The sequence below is a fragment of the Rhamphochromis longiceps genome, linkage group LG9 (assembly GCF_057381845.1).
Source record: "Rhamphochromis longiceps isolate RC_006_pf linkage group LG9, R_longiceps_female_GT1.1, whole genome shotgun sequence".
Taxonomy (NCBI): domain Eukaryota; kingdom Metazoa; phylum Chordata; class Actinopteri; order Cichliformes; family Cichlidae; genus Rhamphochromis; species Rhamphochromis longiceps.
In genome coordinates, this window is record NC_140565.1 from 13,259,471 (window position 1) to 13,280,594 (window position 21,124).

The 21,124-nt window shown below is 40.9% G+C and overlaps 2 protein-coding genes across 4 annotated transcripts in view; both read right to left on the reverse strand.

Annotated features, from left to right (window-relative positions):
- abca4a (ATP-binding cassette, sub-family A (ABC1), member 4a) overlaps positions 1-18,024 on the reverse strand; it is a 30,707-nt gene extending 12,683 nt beyond the window's left edge. For both annotated transcript variants that reach the window (XM_085418349.1, XM_085418347.1), the window contains exons 1-21: positions 17,959-18,024; positions 17,575-17,668; positions 17,327-17,468; positions 17,029-17,168; positions 14,780-14,907; positions 14,035-14,232; positions 12,174-12,263; positions 10,410-10,644; positions 9,250-9,389; positions 6,928-7,044; positions 6,452-6,649; positions 4,335-4,540; positions 4,078-4,254; positions 3,647-3,869; positions 2,670-2,891; positions 2,206-2,410; positions 2,033-2,110; positions 1,667-1,879; positions 548-725; positions 322-453; positions 51-190 (exon numbers count right to left, since the gene is read on the reverse strand). In XM_085418349.1, the coding sequence (XP_085274475.1) occupies positions 51-190; positions 322-453; positions 548-725; positions 1,667-1,879; positions 2,033-2,110; positions 2,206-2,410; positions 2,670-2,891; positions 3,647-3,869; positions 4,078-4,254; positions 4,335-4,540; positions 6,452-6,649; positions 6,928-7,044; positions 9,250-9,389; positions 10,410-10,644; positions 12,174-12,263; positions 14,035-14,232; positions 14,780-14,907; positions 17,029-17,168; positions 17,327-17,468; positions 17,575-17,668; positions 17,959-18,024 (3,322 nt within the window). The remainder of the gene's footprint in view (positions 1-50; positions 191-321; positions 454-547; positions 726-1,666; positions 1,880-2,032; positions 2,111-2,205; positions 2,411-2,669; positions 2,892-3,646; positions 3,870-4,077; positions 4,255-4,334; positions 4,541-6,451; positions 6,650-6,927; positions 7,045-9,249; positions 9,390-10,409; positions 10,645-12,173; positions 12,264-14,034; positions 14,233-14,779; positions 14,908-17,028; positions 17,169-17,326; positions 17,469-17,574; positions 17,669-17,958) is intronic.
- Positions 18,025-19,244: 1,220 nt separating this feature from the next.
- The window catches only part of arhgap29a (Rho GTPase activating protein 29a), a 33,200-nt gene continuing 31,320 nt past the window's right edge, over positions 19,245-21,124 (reverse strand). For both annotated transcript variants that reach the window (XM_085418351.1, XM_085418352.1), the window contains 2 exons: positions 20,910-21,018; positions 19,245-20,820 (listed from right to left, as the gene is read on the reverse strand). In XM_085418351.1, coding sequence (XP_085274477.1) covers positions 19,919-20,820; positions 20,910-21,018 — 1,011 coding nt within the window. In that variant the 3' untranslated portion in view covers positions 19,245-19,918. The remainder of the gene's footprint in view (positions 20,821-20,909; positions 21,019-21,124) is intronic.

Genomic DNA, 21,124 nt, shown 5'->3' on the forward strand with positions numbered 1-21,124 from the left:
ATTACAGTGAGCTTTGATAGATCTATGTGTGCATCTGCTTCCAAACACACCTGAAAGGTTCTGGGTCAGTACATCTCTCTTGTGAGGAAGACCCAGATCCTCCAGCATGTTCTCCACCTCCTCCTCAGCCTCTGCTATTGGACGGCCTTTCAGCAGAGAGTAGAACAGGATGTGCTCTGCCACAGTCATACTGATAAAGAGCAAGAGAAAGACAAGGAAACAGTGATCCAGCTATACAGTACGGTGCTATCTTTATATCTGTTTGCTCATGTAACATGTCCAAAAACTACTTCTGTTATTAATATGTGAGGAAGTACATACTACTGAAAAAGGACATTGTGTTGAGGACACATTCCCAGAGACTGTCGGATAGTGTCCATGTCTGTGCGGATGTCTTTCCCATAAACGGTGGCTGTCCCTGAGGTGGGAGGATACATACCAGTCAAGACAGACCTAGGAGAGACAGGAGAGAAGAAAACAGATATTATTATATTTTCTTTAGACTATAGGTATACATCGATGGGCATCTATGTACTGTTTGGCATACATAGTGGTGGTCTTTCCAGCTCCATTGTGCCCCAGAAGGGCAGTAATCTGGCTCTCATAGAAACTGATGGAGAGGCCATCCACAGCCGGTCTGAAGCAACTACCGAACATCTTGACCAGGTCCTTGATGCAGACACCCTTTACTAGATCATCTGGCTCTGCCTCGAAGTAAGGCTGCTCTGTGGACACCAAAGACACATTTCATCTCTTTCATTTGTCTGGATATGGAGTTAATAATGCAAGACAAATGAAAACTACTGAATTCCACAAAACAGAGTGACAGAATATATGTTTTTCAGTAAATTTAAAAAAATTTAATATTTCCCAAATGAAAGCAGGAAGGAACATATGAGCTCAGCCAACTGGAATGCCATACAGTGCAAAGGAAACGTTTCCATCACTTATTAACTAAGCATAAACCTGAAGGGTTAGCTGTGTACGTTCACAAATGTCAGCAAGTGCAAACACATACAAGGACACTGAGTTCCCACACAGGTAATGTTGACAGTGATAAATGGAAAATGAGGGGCAAAGTGAATGCAATGAAAGAGAGCCCTAATCCTGCATTGAAATCAGCTGTTTGCCTGGAGAAACATTACATAAGTCCAAGTCATAAAATACATAATTAACTGTACTGGCGAAAATGCACCCTATGGGAGGAAGCTAGTTCACTCACGTATGAAAACACAGACATGTATGTTGATTTATCAAGTTATTATCATGTATCATATCACTGTATACAGTGATAAAAACCATATCAATATGAATAATAGTGACACTAAAGATGGTACTGGATTAATACTAGCGTAACAGGATAGTGTTCAGTAACCATGTGAATGGTGTTGAATAAATTATGTTTTCTTGGAAGTGAAAAACACACCTGCAATGTAAACAACAAACATACAGCAGATTTTGATCATCCTGATACCCTTTGTAGGTTATAAAGTGCGTTTCATTCAGATTGATTCATGTGTTTAGAGGGAACAGACTTGTATACATACTGTATGCTACGATCATTATAGTAAGATGTGTTCTTTAAATTGAGAAAGTAGCAGACAGTTAAATGTAGAAGCGTGTTGTATTTTTATACACTGTGGTAAAGCTGCTCCATCCGTTATACCGTCTTTCTCCTGGTTCTTCTCGGGCTTGTTCTCCTTCCCCAGCCTCTCACGCTGGTCGTGATGCTCACAGGAAGGTGGATCCTCTTTACCCTTGGTTTTCTCTGGGCTATTCTCCTGATCATGGATTCCATCTTCTTCTTTTGTTTGCTCTCCTTGCTCTTTGTTTGCAAGATTATCAAAGCCTTTTTTATCCAACTCCATTCTGGTGTTGCCTTTGGGAAATGAGATTTAAATTAGTTTGTTGCTAGATGACAAAAACAATATATTAGATTTATGACTGTTTCTTATCTGTCTGCAATACCCACTCTCAAACAACTTAACCCTCCCACGAAAAAGCATCCGGAAATGTATAATAGCAAACGTACCTGAAGCTGGAGCCACAGTGTTGAGCCAATAACAGGGCAGAAAGGGAAAGTAAAATGGACGGCCAATTCCATACTGTCCTATGATGAAAATAAATCGTATTAAATAAATGAACACAATTATTTATAATGAAATAGCTGTAATAAGACCCTTCAATATTCTCCTACACACTAACCAGGGAATACATTGTCCAGGTACCACGCCAGAACCCCATACAGGACTGTGTCCAAGCCCATCATGCAGATGGAAGTGAGGAAGGAGAACTCATCCCCCTCCAGGGGGCTTGTCTGGATGTTATCCCACTGAAGACCCAGACCCTGCTCCTCATACCTTGACAAATACTCTGTCCCAAACCCAAATGCCACTTGAGATAGTAGACTCTGAGAAAGGAATCAGTGCTAAGATTATCTTTGCTTGACATTTAAAGCAAGTCTATCAACCATCTGTAGTCTCATGTGTTATTCCTATTGTCTGTTCCTAAGTCTGCATCAGGGTTAAAAGTAAGGAAACAGAAGTAGCTGTGGTTGGTACACATAATGTGTGTAAGTATTAATGATTCGAATAAGCTAATCCTGTTCTATAACTAAAACTAAACAACAGTCATCATTAGTAAGCATGCTTTCAACTTGAGACACCCACCACCAGGAGCTTCATGTCTTTGGTGATGCGGTCTTGCCAGGCGAAGCAGAAAATGTGCGGAAGGTAAAGGGTGAAGTAGATGATACCACAGCAAGCAGCTGCCAAGTTTGCCTGGTTGAAGAAGACGCTGAGAAGGAAGCACTGCATGATGGTGGCCGTGGTGAAGGTGAGCAGAAACAGGAAGAGGATGACCGGGTTGCTGTAGTTCAACACCCTGCCTCCCTGTAGTTAAGGCAAAAAAGTGCATGGATGATGTTTAGCTGCTCAGTGTGCTTGTACACTGGAAGAAAAATGGTCTTTAAAATAAATATTTGATGGCTTGGGTAAGTGAAAGACTCATTTATTTCCCCCAAACCAAATTTACTGGGTCATTATGAAGCTTTTGAAAATTTTGAGAATATAAGATAAGAAGAGCTAATAAATAATCACCACAAAAACAAGAAATACTTGTGAATTTTCACACATAATTTGGAAGTTTTAATATTTATTTTTTGTTTTTTTATACAATACTCCCACTAGATGTCACAACAGCCCATTTTACAATAATGTGCCTGCTGAGTAACTTGCTGTCTACATGAGAGAAGTTGTGGCTTAGAAGTGTTAATTATTCACCGGCACATTACTGCAAAGACACTGACATAATTCCCATGATATCACAGTATTCACAGTTATTTCATTAATGATTTATGGGGTCAGTGAGAAACTATTATCCATTTATTATTTCAAGGTAAAACACTTGTAATGATTCACAGTGTAAGTCATGATTTACTGGTGCGTTATATAACAGATGCACTGACTTAATCACACGTACTGCCTCTGGTAAAATGCCAGATTGCGGTGCAAAACTAAATGGTTAAATTGTAACTTCATGCAAATAAGGAGAGAGGTGTTGGTAATCAGATATTTGCTTGGATGAGTTGAATAAAAGCCCAGACACAAAAGGAGCTTCTAGAAAAAGCTAAGCTCTTTTTTCTCACCATGATGATGGCCGTAAGAAGAGCTGTGCTAGTGCCCATCACAATAAAGCTGTCAATAAACCAGGTGGACCAAATGACACCGTTGGTGACCCCTACGGCCTTAAGGGTCTCCTTCAACCGCAGTTCCTTCTCCAGAACAATGCTCTTTGCAATCATGGACACAGAGTAGACCCAGGCCAGAACCATGAAGATGGGGAAACAGCGATTGAGAGTCAGCATGAAGCTTTAAAGGAAGACAAAGAGGGCAAAAGTGAGAAATGTGCAGTGATTGTTGCATACATCTCACAAGTTGTCAGCTTTCCTGCCAAGACAGATCAGTTTTGGCACATGGACAGATCATTTATTACTATACCTTGAAAGTAAAAGCTATGATCTGCAATGACTGTTAAATGTAATTATTTGCATTCTTTAATTATAATAATTCCACTAACAGATCATCCACGTAACAAGGGTAGGGCATCTGCTGTAGGTAAACACCCAGCGGCCGCTCCTTTCCTGTCTGTGTCCTGATGATGGCATGCTCTATTATGTCCTGCAGGTAAGCGAAGCCACCCCAAACGTAACGGAGGTCATCCATAGGATCAGCTCTGGGGCCTGGATCCCAGTACCTGAGGAATACACGCATATTTAGCTCCTATGTGTTTACTGTGCGACACTAAATAAAAATTAAGTAGAATTTCATCCTAACCTGTCTTTGACCTTATTGGTGCGTTCCACTGCATCAATATCCATACGGATCTTGAACTTAACATGAGGCGGGGGATTAGTAGTCCAGGAGTACATATTTACAAAGACGAGGCCTGCCCAGAACTTTCTGTCCTCCAGCATTCCTAACGCCCGATACGTAACGGTATCCTCATCAGGCAGAGCCACAAATTTATCCAGAATCACACACTGGGAGCGAGAGAGGGAACAGAAGAGAAACAGTCATCAACTCAAAAACTCAAAATAAGTTTCCTAACAGGTCGTGCCGTCAATGCTTGAGTTTACCAGAGGAGTCAATGAACATTTATCAAAAATTCAGTTCAGTTCAAATTTATTTATATAGCACCAAATCACAAGAACAGTTGCCTTAAGGCGCTTTACATTGAAAGGTAAAGATACCAACAATCAGACGACACCCTATGAGCAAGCATTTGGCGACAGTGGGAAGGAAAAACTCCCTTTTAACAGGAAGAAACCTCCACCAGAGATTAATAATGATGATTAAATGCAAAATGGTGTATAAACACTTTGTGTTTAATCCTAACCTGTCTTTATGGTCAATAAGGTTTGGAACCTCGACAAGTTAAATCAAATGAACATTTACCAAATGAATAAAAACGTACAGGATAAACTTTTAACTGGTGTAAAAGTCTTCAGTAAAAGTTATAAGAAGACAAAAGGGAAAAAAATGACTGAAAATCATGACTGTCTTTACAAAAATGAAAATTTTAATCTGCAGGTGGTGCTAGAGAAAAGTACATTACCAGAGTCGTCTTGAATTCAATCAGTTTGGAGAACTATGAATATCAAAACTTCATTTGTGGCTGCTCCATAGGGACAGACAAATACTGCCATTACTCAAACCAAACCTAACAGAATAGCTCGAATGTTAAAGACAACAGAGGCTAGTGAGTCACAAAGACATGTGTGTATCTTCACACATGTGCAGTGGCATTGCAGTGGTTGTCTCTTCACTGAAAACCGTGTCTGATACAGCGATTCACTGTAAGTGAATGCAAATAGGGAGAGCCTGGTTTCAAAAGGGATCCCGCCACAGCAAAAATATTTACCTCTTTGTGTGCAAACACACATATGCATCCACGTATATTCATCTACAGTATGCATTTATAAACCCATTATCCAGAACACGTACTGAAAACTACTCCATATCCAAAAGGCCTCCCCTTCATTTAATCAAGCATCCAACTAACAACACTGCAGCCCAACTGGGTGGTGAGATCTGAATGCGTGCCACCAACCTGACTCAGCCAGCCATCAAGCTCACGTTCATTGTTGCCTCTTTATAAAGGATGGTGGACAGAGTGACAGCTGTATCTAATCGGCCTCAATCGTTCCCACTCTCGCTGTCACACAGAAGTGCTGTAAGCTTCAACTTGGACAAAAACACAGAGCACCAACGATCTACCCAACCATGCCCCCAGGTACCCCAGTGTCACCCCCAAGTGTGATAGGCCTCTCATCCTGCTCAGCCTGTACAGGGAAATGGGTAACTTTGTTTCAAACACATTGGCCCACTCATAGTGGAGGGCACTCACAAGAGATGGTCTGTGATGCTTTTATTTTATTTTACCCTCCCTCTCAATCAGCAGTAAACAAAAGAGACTTGACAGCCAGTTTGCTGCTCTGGCTCAGGCCCACCTGGGTGGATTTCCATGTCTTTGGACAGGGGGACAAATTACAGTTCCCAGAGAGACTATCTAAATGTTTAGATCATGTCAAGGGTTGCATTGAGCACGTAGCGGTTAGGTAACCAGGGCACTGAAATCAGCGGGTGACAGGACCTGTGGATAATTGGATTATGTCATGAAAAAGCCTGTCACCTTTTCAGGTGAAGTGAAAATTGCACAACAGTCTGCACTCTTACTGTCAAAGTCAGACAGGTGAAAAGGTAAAAAAAAAACACTCTGCAAAAATTATTCTGACACTTTGGATTCATCTAGAAACGCCAAGCTCCCTTTGACAAGTCAGTATAATTCCACACACTGATACACACTTCACAAAAACAGAAGACTGGTACTGGAGAGGTGACCGCAGGAAGGAAATGCTAAATTCCCCAAGAAAAAAGCAACAGCCACTCACATCCCCATACTGGTTAAGCATCCGAATCACCCGGTCTGTAAGGTTGAAGATGTCCCGCCAGTCAAAATCAGGCACGTCATCTGGGCGTTCCTCTGGGGGGCCGCTGTGCAGGAAGTTGAGGATGTGTTTGGAGGAGAAAGGCGCCATCTCCAGACTCCGGTCGATGAAATCCATCACAGAAGGATTACGGATGGTGTCCTGAAATGAAAGGAAGAAGGGTCATCACACTTACTTAACTATTTTTTCCCCACTAACAGAAGCAAGAACCAGTAGGAACACGATAATCCTGCCAAGACAAGAACAAAGCATGCAATAATGTTACTGTTATCTAACGTTATTAGACTGATAGGTACTAGATTGTTGAAGACAGGTCACTTTATTAGGACATTAATATTTTGTTAATCTACTCTGTGGTTATCTTTTGATGTTAAATGAGCCTCAATCACTGACACCTTTTCATTCACACAGTACCCTACCCGGACCATCTTGACTTGGACTCCATCTTGGAAGAAAGCCCAGATCTGAGGAGCAACTTCTTCCCAGGCCTTCCCCATAGTCCTCAGCCTCTCCAGCTCCTCAAAGGTAGTGTTAGCCTACGGGAGACATGCAAATGTGCATGTCAGTAGTTGGAAAGCGTTAGCCAAAGCGAGGCAAATCTATTCAAACTGTTCCCCATATCTTAATGGAAAAACAATCAGTAACATAGGAACAGGTACAAACACAACCACAGTTCAAACAATATACAGAAGAATTCATTAAATCTGCACGTGTGTACACAACATTCAGACATTCAAACACACACTCTGTCACAGATCTCCTAATCTCCCGCTACATACCATTCCCACATTAAACTCCCTGTGAAAACAGGATCAGCAAAGACAACACACACATTCTCACACAAAGAATTCCTGTCGGCCTGTATAGATAACCAGCAACTGTGCAACAAATATTTACCACACGCTTATCGTTAAAACCCTGAATGTGCGTATGGGTACGCTACAGTGCTTTGTGTGGCACACACCCAAGGCTGGCTACTTCAGCATTCAGCCGTGTGCAGTGGGGGATGAAAGCACTCAAGAGTACACCCAATTAAACGCCTTCCCCTTGTGTGTGTCTGATTTTGGGTGACAATGGGGACAATGGAGCTGGGGTGACAATGGAGGCTGTTGGTGACAACTGGCTGAATGCATTCAGCCTGCCCAGTGAATCCCAGTCAGGTTCCCACAAGTGAGTGCTTCCTCAGCCCATGAGGCAGTTTGAAAACAGCAGGCAAAAGGGGAGAACAAGGGAGCTAGGGGGGATTACTTAGTTCCATAATTTTATCAAAGAAAGCAATCAAAGTATCTTTCGAGTAGCTGACGTGCAACTTTGAATATGAATATCTATACAGACACAGCAGCACATATGATGCATCTAATGTAAGAGACACTGTAAAGATAAAAGTGGATGTTGATTGTGCCCTCACAGAATAAATACGCCTCTATCTATGCTTTCCAGTAAAAAGAAGGCTCTGAAGTATGTGACTTTGCACTTTAAGATAAATTCTTACAGTGTAACAAATGAAAAATAAGCACGGTAACAGCAGGATACAGTACAGACAAGACCTACGTGGCTTACATAAAACAAGGGCAGTCACATAAAGCGTGATAACATATGTTTAAGCGCATGGTTCTTCGCTTTCTTATGAAACACACTGATGCATGACAGGAGCTGAGAGCATGACAACAAAGAGCCTATAGAGGCTATGTTTTCAGTCTTGTAAAGTAATGGATTAACCCCTTGCTCATTATATTCCTAGACCAATCAAGTTCGCAATCTGAGAGAAGAGGAAAACAAAGAGGTCATTAAAGGTTGGGAAGGGGGAAACGCACGTTTTTGTGTGTCTCTTTTGTGTCCGATCACACATCCTTAAGGAGACACTTTGTTGCTTACACAACAGTTAAAAAGGCCACAGCGCCATTAGACTGCGCCGTGGTTTCACCATAGCCGATCAGCTTGTGCTCTTGCATTGCGATCAAACCATCCATGACCGCTACCAACCCACCCCCGCCCCTCAAAGGCCTTTGACCAACACGTATCTACATCTAGACACAAAAGGTTGGACATGACTTGATGAAAGCTGATCCCCTTTTGAAGGAAAATGCATTGTTCACTACAGTGGACGCTGCTCCAAAAGACAAACAAAGACATGGAGGTTACTGAGTAAAACAAATCATCTAAAGGGGGTTATCTGTGATACAAGAAATTTTCAGTTTTTTAGATGTTTTAACTATGTCTCTTTACTTGGTTCAATCCTGTTAACTGCCAAGTTATTTCGAGTATTCACTGTTAAAATGTACAAAATGTGCAATAAATCCCTCACGTATTAGTATCAGAGTTGGAATCTACCAGGCAATAAATACATCAAGCTACGCTTTAACTTGCTGACTGTATGGCACCTGTGTTATGTGAATCAATACAACATACCTGCTATAGTTGAAATCTCTGAAGCACATGTGGCTGAATTATAATAAAATATCTCAACTGTTGCTGCCAAAGTCCTCCTATCAGCCATCCTATAAAACACCTCCAAGCACTTGTTTGGGCAATTATTTTGAACTGCTCAAATAGGTGCATTTATTAGCCAAACATACTTTACTTTGAATAGATATAAAGCTGGATATAAAAACTGCATAAAAACACACAGAATCACCAGTCAGAGCTCATTAAAAACAATTTAAAAGCTGTTTTTATTCCATAGAACAAGGTTTTGGTTTGACACCATGAGCTCCACCTGTCATCTCCTAAATGCCGCTTACATTTTGTATGATCTTTCTGACAGCTGGAGAGTCAGGGGCAAAGAGGATCCGTCCCATCAGCATGGGCTTCACAGAGTTCCACACAATCCTGGTGGCAGGGTTGGACTCCAGTTCTTTCATCAGGTCATTGCAGAAAGGAGCTGAAGGGAAAGATTATTTGTTATGTAAAAGCTGTTGCAATATAGGTCAAGCTAGGCACTTAAACAGAACCCTATCAAAGATGCCATGGCACAAAGAATTATTTGGAAACCAATTACAGAGTGCATAATTATTTTTATGCTCATCTAAATGTGTTGCATAGGTTGGGCAGGGTGGAGATCAAGTTAAAATTTGCTGATAAAGATGAGAGCAGCCAGTTTTTCAGTCATTCAGCCATGCATCAATCCATCCATTGTTTTAGCCCATTATCCAGCTGACAATGGGCAATCCACATGCAGAGACGGTGAAAGTAAAGAAATGCTGCTGCAACTTCCTCCACTTCCAAACTGCATAAAGCAGGAACACGACTGACAGCTGAAAACTCCAGCAACACTGGCTTTAACTTTATAGTTAACTGGATTATGGATAACTGGATTAACTTTATAGTAGGTGATGATCTAACAAAAAAGCCTCTTATCATGGTCAACACATTGCTGGAGTTCTTCCTTCCACAGCATGAAGAGAAAAAAGTATTGGGAGACCATGTGCTAAATCCACAGAAGATCTGAGCCCAGTTCTCCAAGAAACTTCCATATTTGTATATGGCTTTTAAGAGAATTTGCAAATCAGCAAAGTGGGTTAAAATCACAACTCTTATACAAAACTAGAGGGTTTGCAAACTAAAGGTTACTCCAAAAAAGAACGGCAGCAGTCTCAAGAACAGTACTTTTAGTTTGGTCTGTCATACAAGGTAATACAGATGTATATGTATACGGGCAGGGATAGCTCAATAGGTAGAGTAGCTGCCTCATGATTGGAAGGTCGTGGGTTCGACTCTACTGAACGGCTACCCTGAGGTACCCCTGAGTAAGGTACCGTCCCTACACACAGCTCCCCGGGCGCTGCATTGGTGGCTGCCCACTGCTTCAATAGGTGAATGGGTTAAATGCAGAGGAGCAATTTCCCTTCGGGGACTAACACATACATACACACATATACACACATACACATGGTGTACTCACTGGTGCTGTTATCATATGTGTAACGGTCCTGTGCCCACCCAGTGCCGATACCCAGGAAGGCTTTGTAGTTATTGTCTTCATACCAGTTAAAGGAGGTGACTCGGGAGAAAGCCCCCTCAGTGTACCCGCATACAAGGCTGGAGGCGGCAGCCATCACTTCCCTGAAAGACAGATTTTTCTGGAAGAGAGGAGTCACGACTTGGATGAGCTCCCTGAAGCTACTCTTCTGGAACAACTGCAGAGAGATAAGAAGAATCATTCAAGCTTCAACAAACAAAAAAAGAAGATGAAAACTTTTAGATATAATCTAGCAGTTATCTAATGATAAAGATATGTTCAGCAGAAATCTATAAATAGGCTGGTGTAAATGTGTTTTTTACACATCCAGTTTCTGTCATAGGTGTAAACAGTATGCACCTGATGGGAAAAAGTATACACCTTCAGGTGTTTTCAGCTCCATTGCCAGAGTGTATACAATCAGGCACTAGCCAGTCTGCCTTTACAAACATTTGTTAAAGCCCTTCTTCCCTCCTAGATATTCCATGATCAGCTGTAAACAGTAAATGGAAGTGCATAAAAGTGGCCAGATGTTCCAAACCTCATCTCGCACTACTATCATCACAAAAACTGTGTGCCAGCAGCTTCCTGGCTGAGCAGCTCCTGTAGGTGTAATGTGTACTTTTGTCCATATATTTTATCCTCTTATTACAGGGTCAGCACAGCCACTAAAACACTGCATTAAAAATATCCTCGAGATTATGTGTAACCCGGCTGCAGTCTTCTACATCTTCCATATTAACTTGTTAAACGTTTTAGTGTCTGAGATATTAAATTACTTAAAACTGACATGTGCAATATTATAAAAAAAAGATTTTTACAGATCTTAATACATACAATAAATATAAAAAGAGAAAGGGGGCTCTGTTATATCAAGCTACCCTCTACAGAGGACTAAATATCCCGTATCCTTTACACATGATTAGCATACGTATCAACATTAGTCAGTTATGATATATCTAAATAACAGCTGGCAGGTGCATAACTCAACAATTATTGGAACTTTTGACAAATATTTAATGTCTAATTTTAAAAAAGAAGAAAGAATGAGTTTATTTTAATGCCTTCCACTTGGATCATACGCTCTCTATAGTCCTGAGAGAGACAAGTGTCTCGCCAACAGGATGCCAGACTGTCAGTTTCAATGAATGTCCCATGGAAACATCCACAACAAACAAAACAGTATTTCCACATACAGACATAAATGGTAGTTTGTGAGCACGCCTAATTCTAACTTTAAGTCACACTCGTACAATAAATTTGGCTCTTTGGCAATCACTAAGCTGAGGCCTGCTAAGGTGTGAAAAAATTGTTTTTCCAATGACAGCAATTAAAATAAGTGAAAAATCATGTTCATAGACTTTTTAGTGAGAGAAACACATACACTAACACAATCATTCATCACCAGGGTTTTTTAATCTATGCTGATTGGAGACTTTTACCTGTCCTTGCAGCCTAGGTCTTTTTTGCTATGTTTGGGGGGCGTTTTTCCAGTGAACGGTCCCATAATGATGATCTATCTGCTTTTGCTGTTTTTGGGGGGCTAAAATGCCATGTTCTGAATTTAGCCTTCCTTATACACACTAGATAATATCCCCCTACTGTCTGTTTGCGTAAAAAGCCAGGCCAGAGGAAGCAACTGTTTCCTGACAACTAAAAATAGCAGGCGGTGAACTTTTGAATTGAGCTGCTGGAGCCGGGGCTTACCTCTTTCAGTTTGTCCGAGGCAGAGGAGACAACCCGGACCCAGAAGTGAATGTCGATGCCTTTTGAGTGATTGTCCAGTACAAGAGGAAGCTAATGAGAAATACAAATGAATGAACATTTTCTGCTTTTGCATTCATACAAAAGCTGTAAACTTCCAGTATTGTACTTCTCAAAATGAACACATTTCTCATAAAGCCACTGTCTTATGAGGACATGGTGATATTATGTGATGCAAACAGAATTTTGAAAACCATCTGTAAAACCCTTCTCTTATGTTCATCTGAGTACTACCTTCTACCAAGGATCTTGCTGGTTTGCCGAGAGAGCTTCCAGAAAGTTCACAACACAATAGGCTAAAGGTTCAGGAAGCAGAAGAAGGCCAAGACACAGAATCACCAGTGGAAACATCCTTCCGCTTTGACATATGTTCCTATCTCAGTGCACGCGGACACTAAATGGGAGGATGTGTGGTTTGAGTGAAATTCATTTCTAAAGCAAGGCAGTAATATTTTAAGCTATTCCTGTGCCTGAAGTCAAACTACACAACAAACAATGGAGGATAAGGTTAAAAATAATGGTATTAAGAGTGGACAGAGTGGCAAGAACACAGGGATTGAGGCTTAAAAGAATTAGCGGACAGACAGGTTCATACAGTTAAGATCACTTGGCCCAGTCCCATATTCCTGCACCTGGATGAATATAAGGCAGAGGGTGTCCATTGTTTTCAGCTGCTTTTTTATGGTTTGTGTTTACTCTCACTCTTACTTATTCTAAAGAAAGCACTGTCTCTAACCTAAGCTAATCAAAGAAAGAGGCTAAGTCTGTCTCGCTGGCCAAAGCTTGCTCCTTTACAAACTGTTTGTATCACTACTGCCTACTTAAAGCATGTTGATAGACACTTCATTTTTATGAGGTAATTACAGCTCATCAAATACATAAGGAAAAATTAAAGCCATCTTTCACCACACAAAGTAGTGTATTTGACATTGTACATTCCTGGGGAACGACGCCTTGTTTGCTTTGCTTTTTGCATTTCCCAGAGAATTTTTGTTTTGCCCCACCCCATGAGTCATAGCTCTAATAAAAATACTAACATCTGTTTATCCTTTGCATCTCCTGACTTTGAACAGGAGGTATGTCAGGCGACAATAGGCGTGTGTCAGCTTGTTGGGTTTTGATCTGGAGGACAAACTATGAATGCAGTGCAATCAGAGTCTAAAACACAAAACGTGCTAAAGCATGATGGGACATACTGAGCTGAAGGTGGATAATCATGCATCATGGTAAACATGACGGTACCTCTTACTGTTTTTCTCTTGTTGTTTTTACAATATACTAGAAACTCGTGGTACAATCTAGTCATGTTACTTGATTACTTCATTTACTTCATATTTTACTCAAGTGTGTTTTTGTTGGTTGCCAACTACATGTATGTAAGAATTAGAAACACAGCAGTTTATGATACTGTTTGATAACTGTTTTTGAAATCATATCCTGGCAAATCCTACACTGCCCTTTGCCAGCTTGACCTCAAGTCGCTTAGCCAGCACATGGCTGACTTACCCAAATGAATTTTTAAACATGGCAAGATCCCAAACTGGATGTATCCAAATACAGCTCTATACGGCCTATTCATGAACCAACCAGATCACTGCCAAATTGTGGTATTAAGTGTATCCATTCAGTGCACAATAGATAGTTTAGTCAAAGGTATAAAGATGTAATTACAGACTGAGTGCTCCCAGTTTAACTGAGCCAGAATGAAATTTAAATTGTGCAACTATTTTTTAAAAGGTAAGCCAGTGATCCTTGGTGATTTCCATGTCAGCTCTCTAAAATCAAGAACAAAACTAACACTCACCAGCCGGAAAAGTTTGAAAAAGTCGACATTGGCGTAGAATTTGTACTCAATGATCTGTAGTCGCTGTGGAGTGAGGATGCACATGGCGTTGCGAACTGCGTAGAGTCCTCGACGGCTGGGGAAAATGAGGAATCGCTCGAGCAAGTTGAGGCTGCACGCAATGTCTTTTAAATGCAAGTCCGGGACTCCAAAAGCAAACTGGAAAAAAGCAGATTTATGCAGATTCAGATGACATCAGCAAAAACAGAAGCAATCTGATGTGTATGTCACTGCGCCGTGACGTCTTTTGTCTGTTAGCTTTTATTCTATGTCTTGAATTAAACATCTGTATATTGTCGTGATGCATGCTTAATCACCCAGGTAACCAAGTCCTGTTCATCTGTATTTGGATACATCTGGACATCCAAGTGGCATCTTCAGTCTCAGCTGGCTGCAAGTTTCCCCAGCTTTATAAACATTTGCATGATGACTGAAACTGGTAACTACTGACTAACAATGGGCCGTGGTCAATTTCATGATGGTTAATTTGCAGTTGTCATGACCACTGATCGCCTGTATATTTCCCTTGTTTTTCTTCCTTTACTGTGTCATATTACCATTTGTGTTCCATACTGTACTCCACCAGAATCCTTGCCTTGGTGGTATGAAGCAATATCAGTGTCTTGACTTCTTAATGGTAAAATGTCACACTGTGTACCCTTGGCTGTGTGCGTGTGTTTATGCATGTGTGTGAGCACCCGCGTACCTGTTCAGGCCTGATTTGGGCATTAACTAGATGATACACTACAGACTCAGTCAGAGGAATGTCTCTGAGGAGGAATGACGTCAGAGTCTCGTCATCCTTCAGGATAGTCTCCACTTTTACCCCTCGACCTGTAGACAAACAGAGGCAGTCGGTGTAATGGAAAAATCATAAGAACGGTTTCATGTCTTTAACTGTCTTTAACCTTTCACGGTGAATGACTGTCATGGCTAGATAGATAACTGTTCGCTGTTTGATATGGAACTGGATAAACTGGACAAGTTGGAAAAAGCTTAGTTTCATAGTAACACATATTGGGCAAGTTGTGACAAATGTGTTTCATTAAATGACACAATTTCCAGTAGCCTGTCTGTGCATGAATGAAGGCTGCATTGCCAGGCAAAGTGCTGTTTTGGCTTTTATCCAGGCTGTGCCCCTGATGAACATGGTTTGAGATAAACACAAATTAAACAAACAAAGCTGAAACGTGTGTGTGTGTGTGTGTGTGTGTGTGTGTGTGTGTGTGTGTGTGTGTGTGTGTGTGTGTGTGTGTGTGTGTGTGTGTGTGTGTGTGTGTGTGTGTTATTGATGTCATTAAAGAAAAATACTAGCAGTAAATGCTGTATCAAGACAATTCTAAATATGTTTTAGCCAAGAGGTTTAATCTCAAATATTTCCTTATTTTTCCCCTTTTTCTTTTCTCCTCCTCTGTCTCTTTTTTTTCGTTCCTGATCACTTCTGCCACTCCCTGCCTGTGAACTCTGGAATTCCTAAAATGCACATATACTAATGTGAATAACAAATACGTAAAATGAAATCAAACATGAAAAAGAGTAATAAGAGAAGCCAATTGAGCAGGGTTGTCAAACATAAGGCATGGGAGCCAGAATCAGCTCGGCAAAGACTCCAATGGCTTTGGAAAAAGTAAATGAGAGGTTAAATCTTGGAGTTTTAGCTATATTTTCATAGATTTTATAGCATTTCCTGTTGATAAAGACCCCCCAACATTAAGTAATTAAGTAGCAGATGAAAAACAACTAAATGACAGAAAAGTTATCTGAGCAGTAAAAGACAAAAAAACCAGGATATTTTCTTTCGATTGATAAAAACTTTCTTTTTCATAGTTACAGAAGGGTCTAAGGAATAATTCTACAGCAACATTTCCTTGTTGTGTAGAAAGTCTGTACTGTTGAAACTGCACTGATTTTTCTTATATTAAGACATCTTAGAAATTGAATCTTTGAATGAATCTTTACACTTACACAAAGGTGAGTTTTACTCATCCAGCCCACTTAACATCAAAATGAGCTGCGCGTGGCTCACAATGTAAAATGCAAAGCAAATATGTTTGGCACAACAGTGCACGTGGATCATGATTCTGCTTGCTAATAATGCCAGATGTGTGAAAAAGAGGTCGGACGATTTTCCTGTTTAATATCCATGAGTCACAGTCGTCATTTATATAACTTTATTCTCAACGTGATTTAGTTTTCCTTCCCGGGGCTCATGGGAACACGAGTGGAATGTGGATGTGGATCTCTGTTAGCTCTGTTAGTCCATCTACATATTTCTGCATGAAAGTGGCAGCACAGAGAGCAGCCAGACATAATCATTCAAAGCCTGGAATGCACTCAGCTCCATTCCACTCCCATCATAAAGGTTTATTTTGCCAGTAGGGAAGCATGGCATATGTACAGTGCACACGTATATATGAACAGAGCGCAGTCTGCATGCAGGCCCTTGAGATGGGATGAGTGTTTCTGGGAGTGTGAGGGGTGGTATATGAATTGCTTTCCCACCAAATAAACAGCGTGCTAGCAGCAAAAGTAAGCAGCTTACTTTGCGAGCCGGTCTTAAACCGTTGTGATGTAATCGTGTTACTCCACGCAGACACCACAGACAGACTGATGGGAAAGAATGTGAGGTGTGATGTAAACTGCGATTACCAGGCGACGTGTTCAACTTTTAAAAGATCAACATCTTATGAGTCACAATACCCCTAAAAAAAGCAAAAGCGTCTGAAGTAAACGACACCCGTGTTGTATGATCTGCAAGAGGCACGACTGATTTGATATTGATTGTATTCATGGAGTATATAAAGATTTCAATAAACTACTTATTTTAAACCATTGTTCAGAAAAAAGCTTTTATTCCACTGCTTTAATGAAAGAACTTTATAAATGAACCTTTCTGACCGTGGATTTACTTCTAAAGGCTTCTGCTGGATGTTGATGAAAGCCCAGAGCACTGACCTGAGACTTTTTCAGGATGAATACGTAGCGTGTCCATGAAGTTGCTCATAGCATTGAGCTCCCTCCATAGGCGACCAAGCTGCAAAAACTCTGGGTCCGTAAAAAGAAGCTCTTCAGCATCCGAATAGAACCGAGCCAATCTGAGGAGGAAGGCCATAATATTAACAATTATTATTAAGGCTAAATACCTAGATTCATCTCTTTCACTCGACTTAATAATTTTGCCTGTTCATCTTAGATCAGACACTTAATACGAATCCAAAACTCTTCCCACTGCCAGCCTACAGTTGATGCTTACATGGAGTTGTTGTAGTTGGACACCAGGCCAGGAGATTCACCACGGGTGGGGTATTGAAAACAAGGGTTGTTGGCATTACAGAAGATTCCTTGGATCCATGGCAGGACCCCAGCAGAGGGCATGGCTTTATTGGGGAAATGACCTGAGGCGGATGAGAACATTTATGAATTGCACTAGATACAGAGGATATTGTTTTTCTGTCTCAGCGGGCTGTGCTAATATTTTCCAGCGAAGAACTGTTTGCTCACATTCATGTTGGCGATAAAGTGGATTTACTTTTCGTAGCCACACCAGCCCCATGAACAGCATAACAGGCCACAAGATCTCCATGAACAAACGTACCTGGTTAAAACAGACAACATCTTTTAAATGAGCAGGTTTTCCAGTTTTAGTTGTGGTTTCTATCAATCTGACAAATTCTCCACTCTTACCAACCCCAGTTTGGGACAAAATCAGTAAAGATGCGTTAGTTTTTAAGTATATTCTGGGCTCGCATAAAAAAAAGACTTGCACTGTATAATATGCATTAAAAAAATGAAAGATATATTTAGTAATGTGTGAACTGGTGGGGTCAGAAGCTCTGGAGGCATAGCTTAGCCTTTACTGGGACAACTGGAGTGTGGAGCTTTTACCCTTTGCCTCCTGCGGATGGTCCAGTTCTTCCACAGCAGGAGTCTGACCTGTCTTCCTGCCCCCATGGTGCCTCCTTTTCACCCCCGCAGGGGCTGGCTATAGCCAGTAAATCTGTATTGAACCAGACCATAAAACATCTTACGGGCCAAGTAAGGCTAACTTTTGTCTTACAAAACTACTCATGACTCTAAAATGCAATTTGCATTTGAAAGGCTAAATTTTGTCGATGAACTCACAAGTCGGTCCATTCATCTGGTGAGAAATCCATGTGAAAGCTAGCAGTAGCTTAGTAATGAGGTTAATGAGCTCAAGACCTTGACATGGTCAGATTTACAATTATAGACTTGTCAAACGCTCTTTCGCTACAATTTCTGGTTAACGCCAATCCCCCCAAAATAAAATAAAATGAAATCCCACACTGTCTGTGCAGCCACACCATACATTTAATCTAGTTTAGTTCCAATCATGATGACATTCTCTATCCATTCACTGTTTCCACATACTTCCACCATAATCCAAAGGACACAGTGCAACTTAAATTGTCACTTACCTCAGAAGAGCACCTGTACTGTAGATTGATCGCCAATAACAACAAAATAACTCTGCATATTCTACAGACTGTTTGCTGTGGTTGCAAACACAGCTTGTTTCCAGACCTCCAGAATAGTTAAGCAGATTGTTTTAATCTCCTTTCTCGGTGCTGGGAGCCTGCTAACACCTCTCTGCCATTTGTAGAGGCCTGCATGACCCGGCCACCTGACATTAACAGTGCGGTATAATCCTACCACTATTATAATCCCATCACTCTTACATTTTCCTTACATTTTAACAAAAACTTGAATCTCTAGTCGCAGATTATCATCCTGCACAAACTGCATGAACTCAGTTTATTGCATTACACAGATTAAATTAATATTCCTGTAAAAAAAAACAAAAAAAAAACACACGCACAAAAGACCATCACTGTTGTAAGTTGTCAGATATATTTTAATAAGTTACAAAAGGGTGTTTGTTTTATGTACCTGTTTTCTTACACTGAACTTTCAACACTGTGCCAGGCTTGTACATTACCATGAAAAACAGATACCATTTAAATAAATGATGCACTTCCCATTACTTACAAAGAAAGCATAAGATTCAGGTTATTGATAAAACTACTCAAATTGTAAAAAAACAAACAAAACAAAACAACCAACAACAAAACCAACAAAAAAAAAAAACAATGAAAAAAAAGCTTTGGCTATTAAAAAATGTACATATATTAAAATTAGGAAGAATAATGCCATGTCAGAATCCTGTAGCATTTCTAAAAGCTTTTCAGACACATTTAACACCACGCAGTACAAAAACGAGTGGATTTATACCCTTTGTAAGTGATGCTTCCTTACATGACCAAACGCAAACACAGACATCAGAGTACATCACGTAACAGATGTTGTTAAATTGCAAAAAAATATTAGCAATGTTTTTAATTACAGACTACTTGTAACAGCTTAAAACACTCTTCAACGGTGCAGGCAGAAGGCTGATGGTGAAAGAGCGTTATCAGGTAAGTGCACCACACATCGCCATAACGTTATGCAGTATTGTTACGCCTCGAGGGCTTTTTTTGGTATAGAAACATACATACGTGAACCTGTAAGAATTTTACACAAAATATTCAAACAAAAACAAATTGCACAGATCCAAAAATTATAAATATCCTGGCTGTGTGCCAGAGTATACTGAGCAAGTGATTGGTAAATGTATGATTTGTGAATCAAAATTTACAGCATTATAAGTGCATTTTTTTTCTTTTGAGGATCAAAGATATCATAATACTTACAATAGATCTACACAGTGCCAGTCATACATCTGCTCATTTTCTCTACAGAGTCAATGCAGATGTTTCTGCGTGTTCCTCCTAACGTGACACACATTGTGATTCTCGGAGCTCTAACAACAATGTCTTTAAGTGGCTTAAACAAAATGTGCCTCTCTGTGTTCCACCTCTGGAAGACGCCTGGGCCTTAGTCTCTGGTACACTGGTTTTGCCTGGTTTTGGTCCATTTCCTCAGGGCTACAGCTGGGAGACTGAGATATGGCTGTCTGTTCAATCTCAACGTCTTCCTCAAGGGGCTCATCTACAGACACCTCTATCTCAATGCCTATTTCCCCCTCCTCATCCTCCTCCTCATCCTCCTCTTCATCTTCTTCCTCAGCACTGTTAGCTTGTGCACAATTCTGCAGGACTTTAGCTTTGCTTCCCGATGGGGGCTTGTAGAAGGTTCCTGGGGGGGGCTGAAGAGTTCTGGGGGCTCTGAAAGTTGTTGCAATGGGGCTATACTTTGTGACATTATCTTCCCTTTTTATAGTCCTGTTGGGTCGCACTGCGACTGTGTAAGTAGTTCCAAGGGAGAGGGTTGATGGCACAGAGGTTGACAAGCCTTCCACTGCTGCACTCTCTGTGGATGAGCTGGCCTCAATTTTGACAGTTCTTGAGGCAACTTCATGTTTGTATTGTTTATCCCAAGTTCTGCGTAATGTCTGGGTGTCGATAAAGGTACTCCGGAAATGTGTGGCCGCTCTTGTTTTTGTATTCTCAGTCTCGTCCACTTCTTCGATGGACTGGTCGCAACCGCTTCCCTTCCTGTCATCTTGGTCAGTGGCGTTCCGGGAGTTATTCTCGTCTATTTGGCTTCGGTTAAGTATCCGTTCGGCCGGCATGCTAAACGGCCGTGACGGTAGCTTGTTGCGAGGGTGTCGAAGCTGAACCCTGGTGACTGTGATGTGATGAGAACGACACAGGCCTCTCTCCCCAGATTTTGCGACTTCAGGGACACTTGACGACAAACTGAGGGTCTCTGAATCAGTTTCATCAGCTTTAAAAAGAGGACAAATAAAACTTTTACGATAAAATAACAACATGATTGTTATTTTAATAATTATCTATTACTGTGACAATACTGACCTGGTTCAAAATCGCTTCCATCAAGGCTTGGCATCCTCTCCTGAACCTCAGTCAATAAGTGTGAAGAAGGAATTATAGACGAATGCCTTTTAAACACCTTTAAGCTCGACTGCAAGACAAAGACAGACAGTAAGAACAGAAAACAACCCACCACTCTACCACATGCTAAACAAGAAGAGTACTGTGTATAGTTTTTATACTTTATCACGCTATAT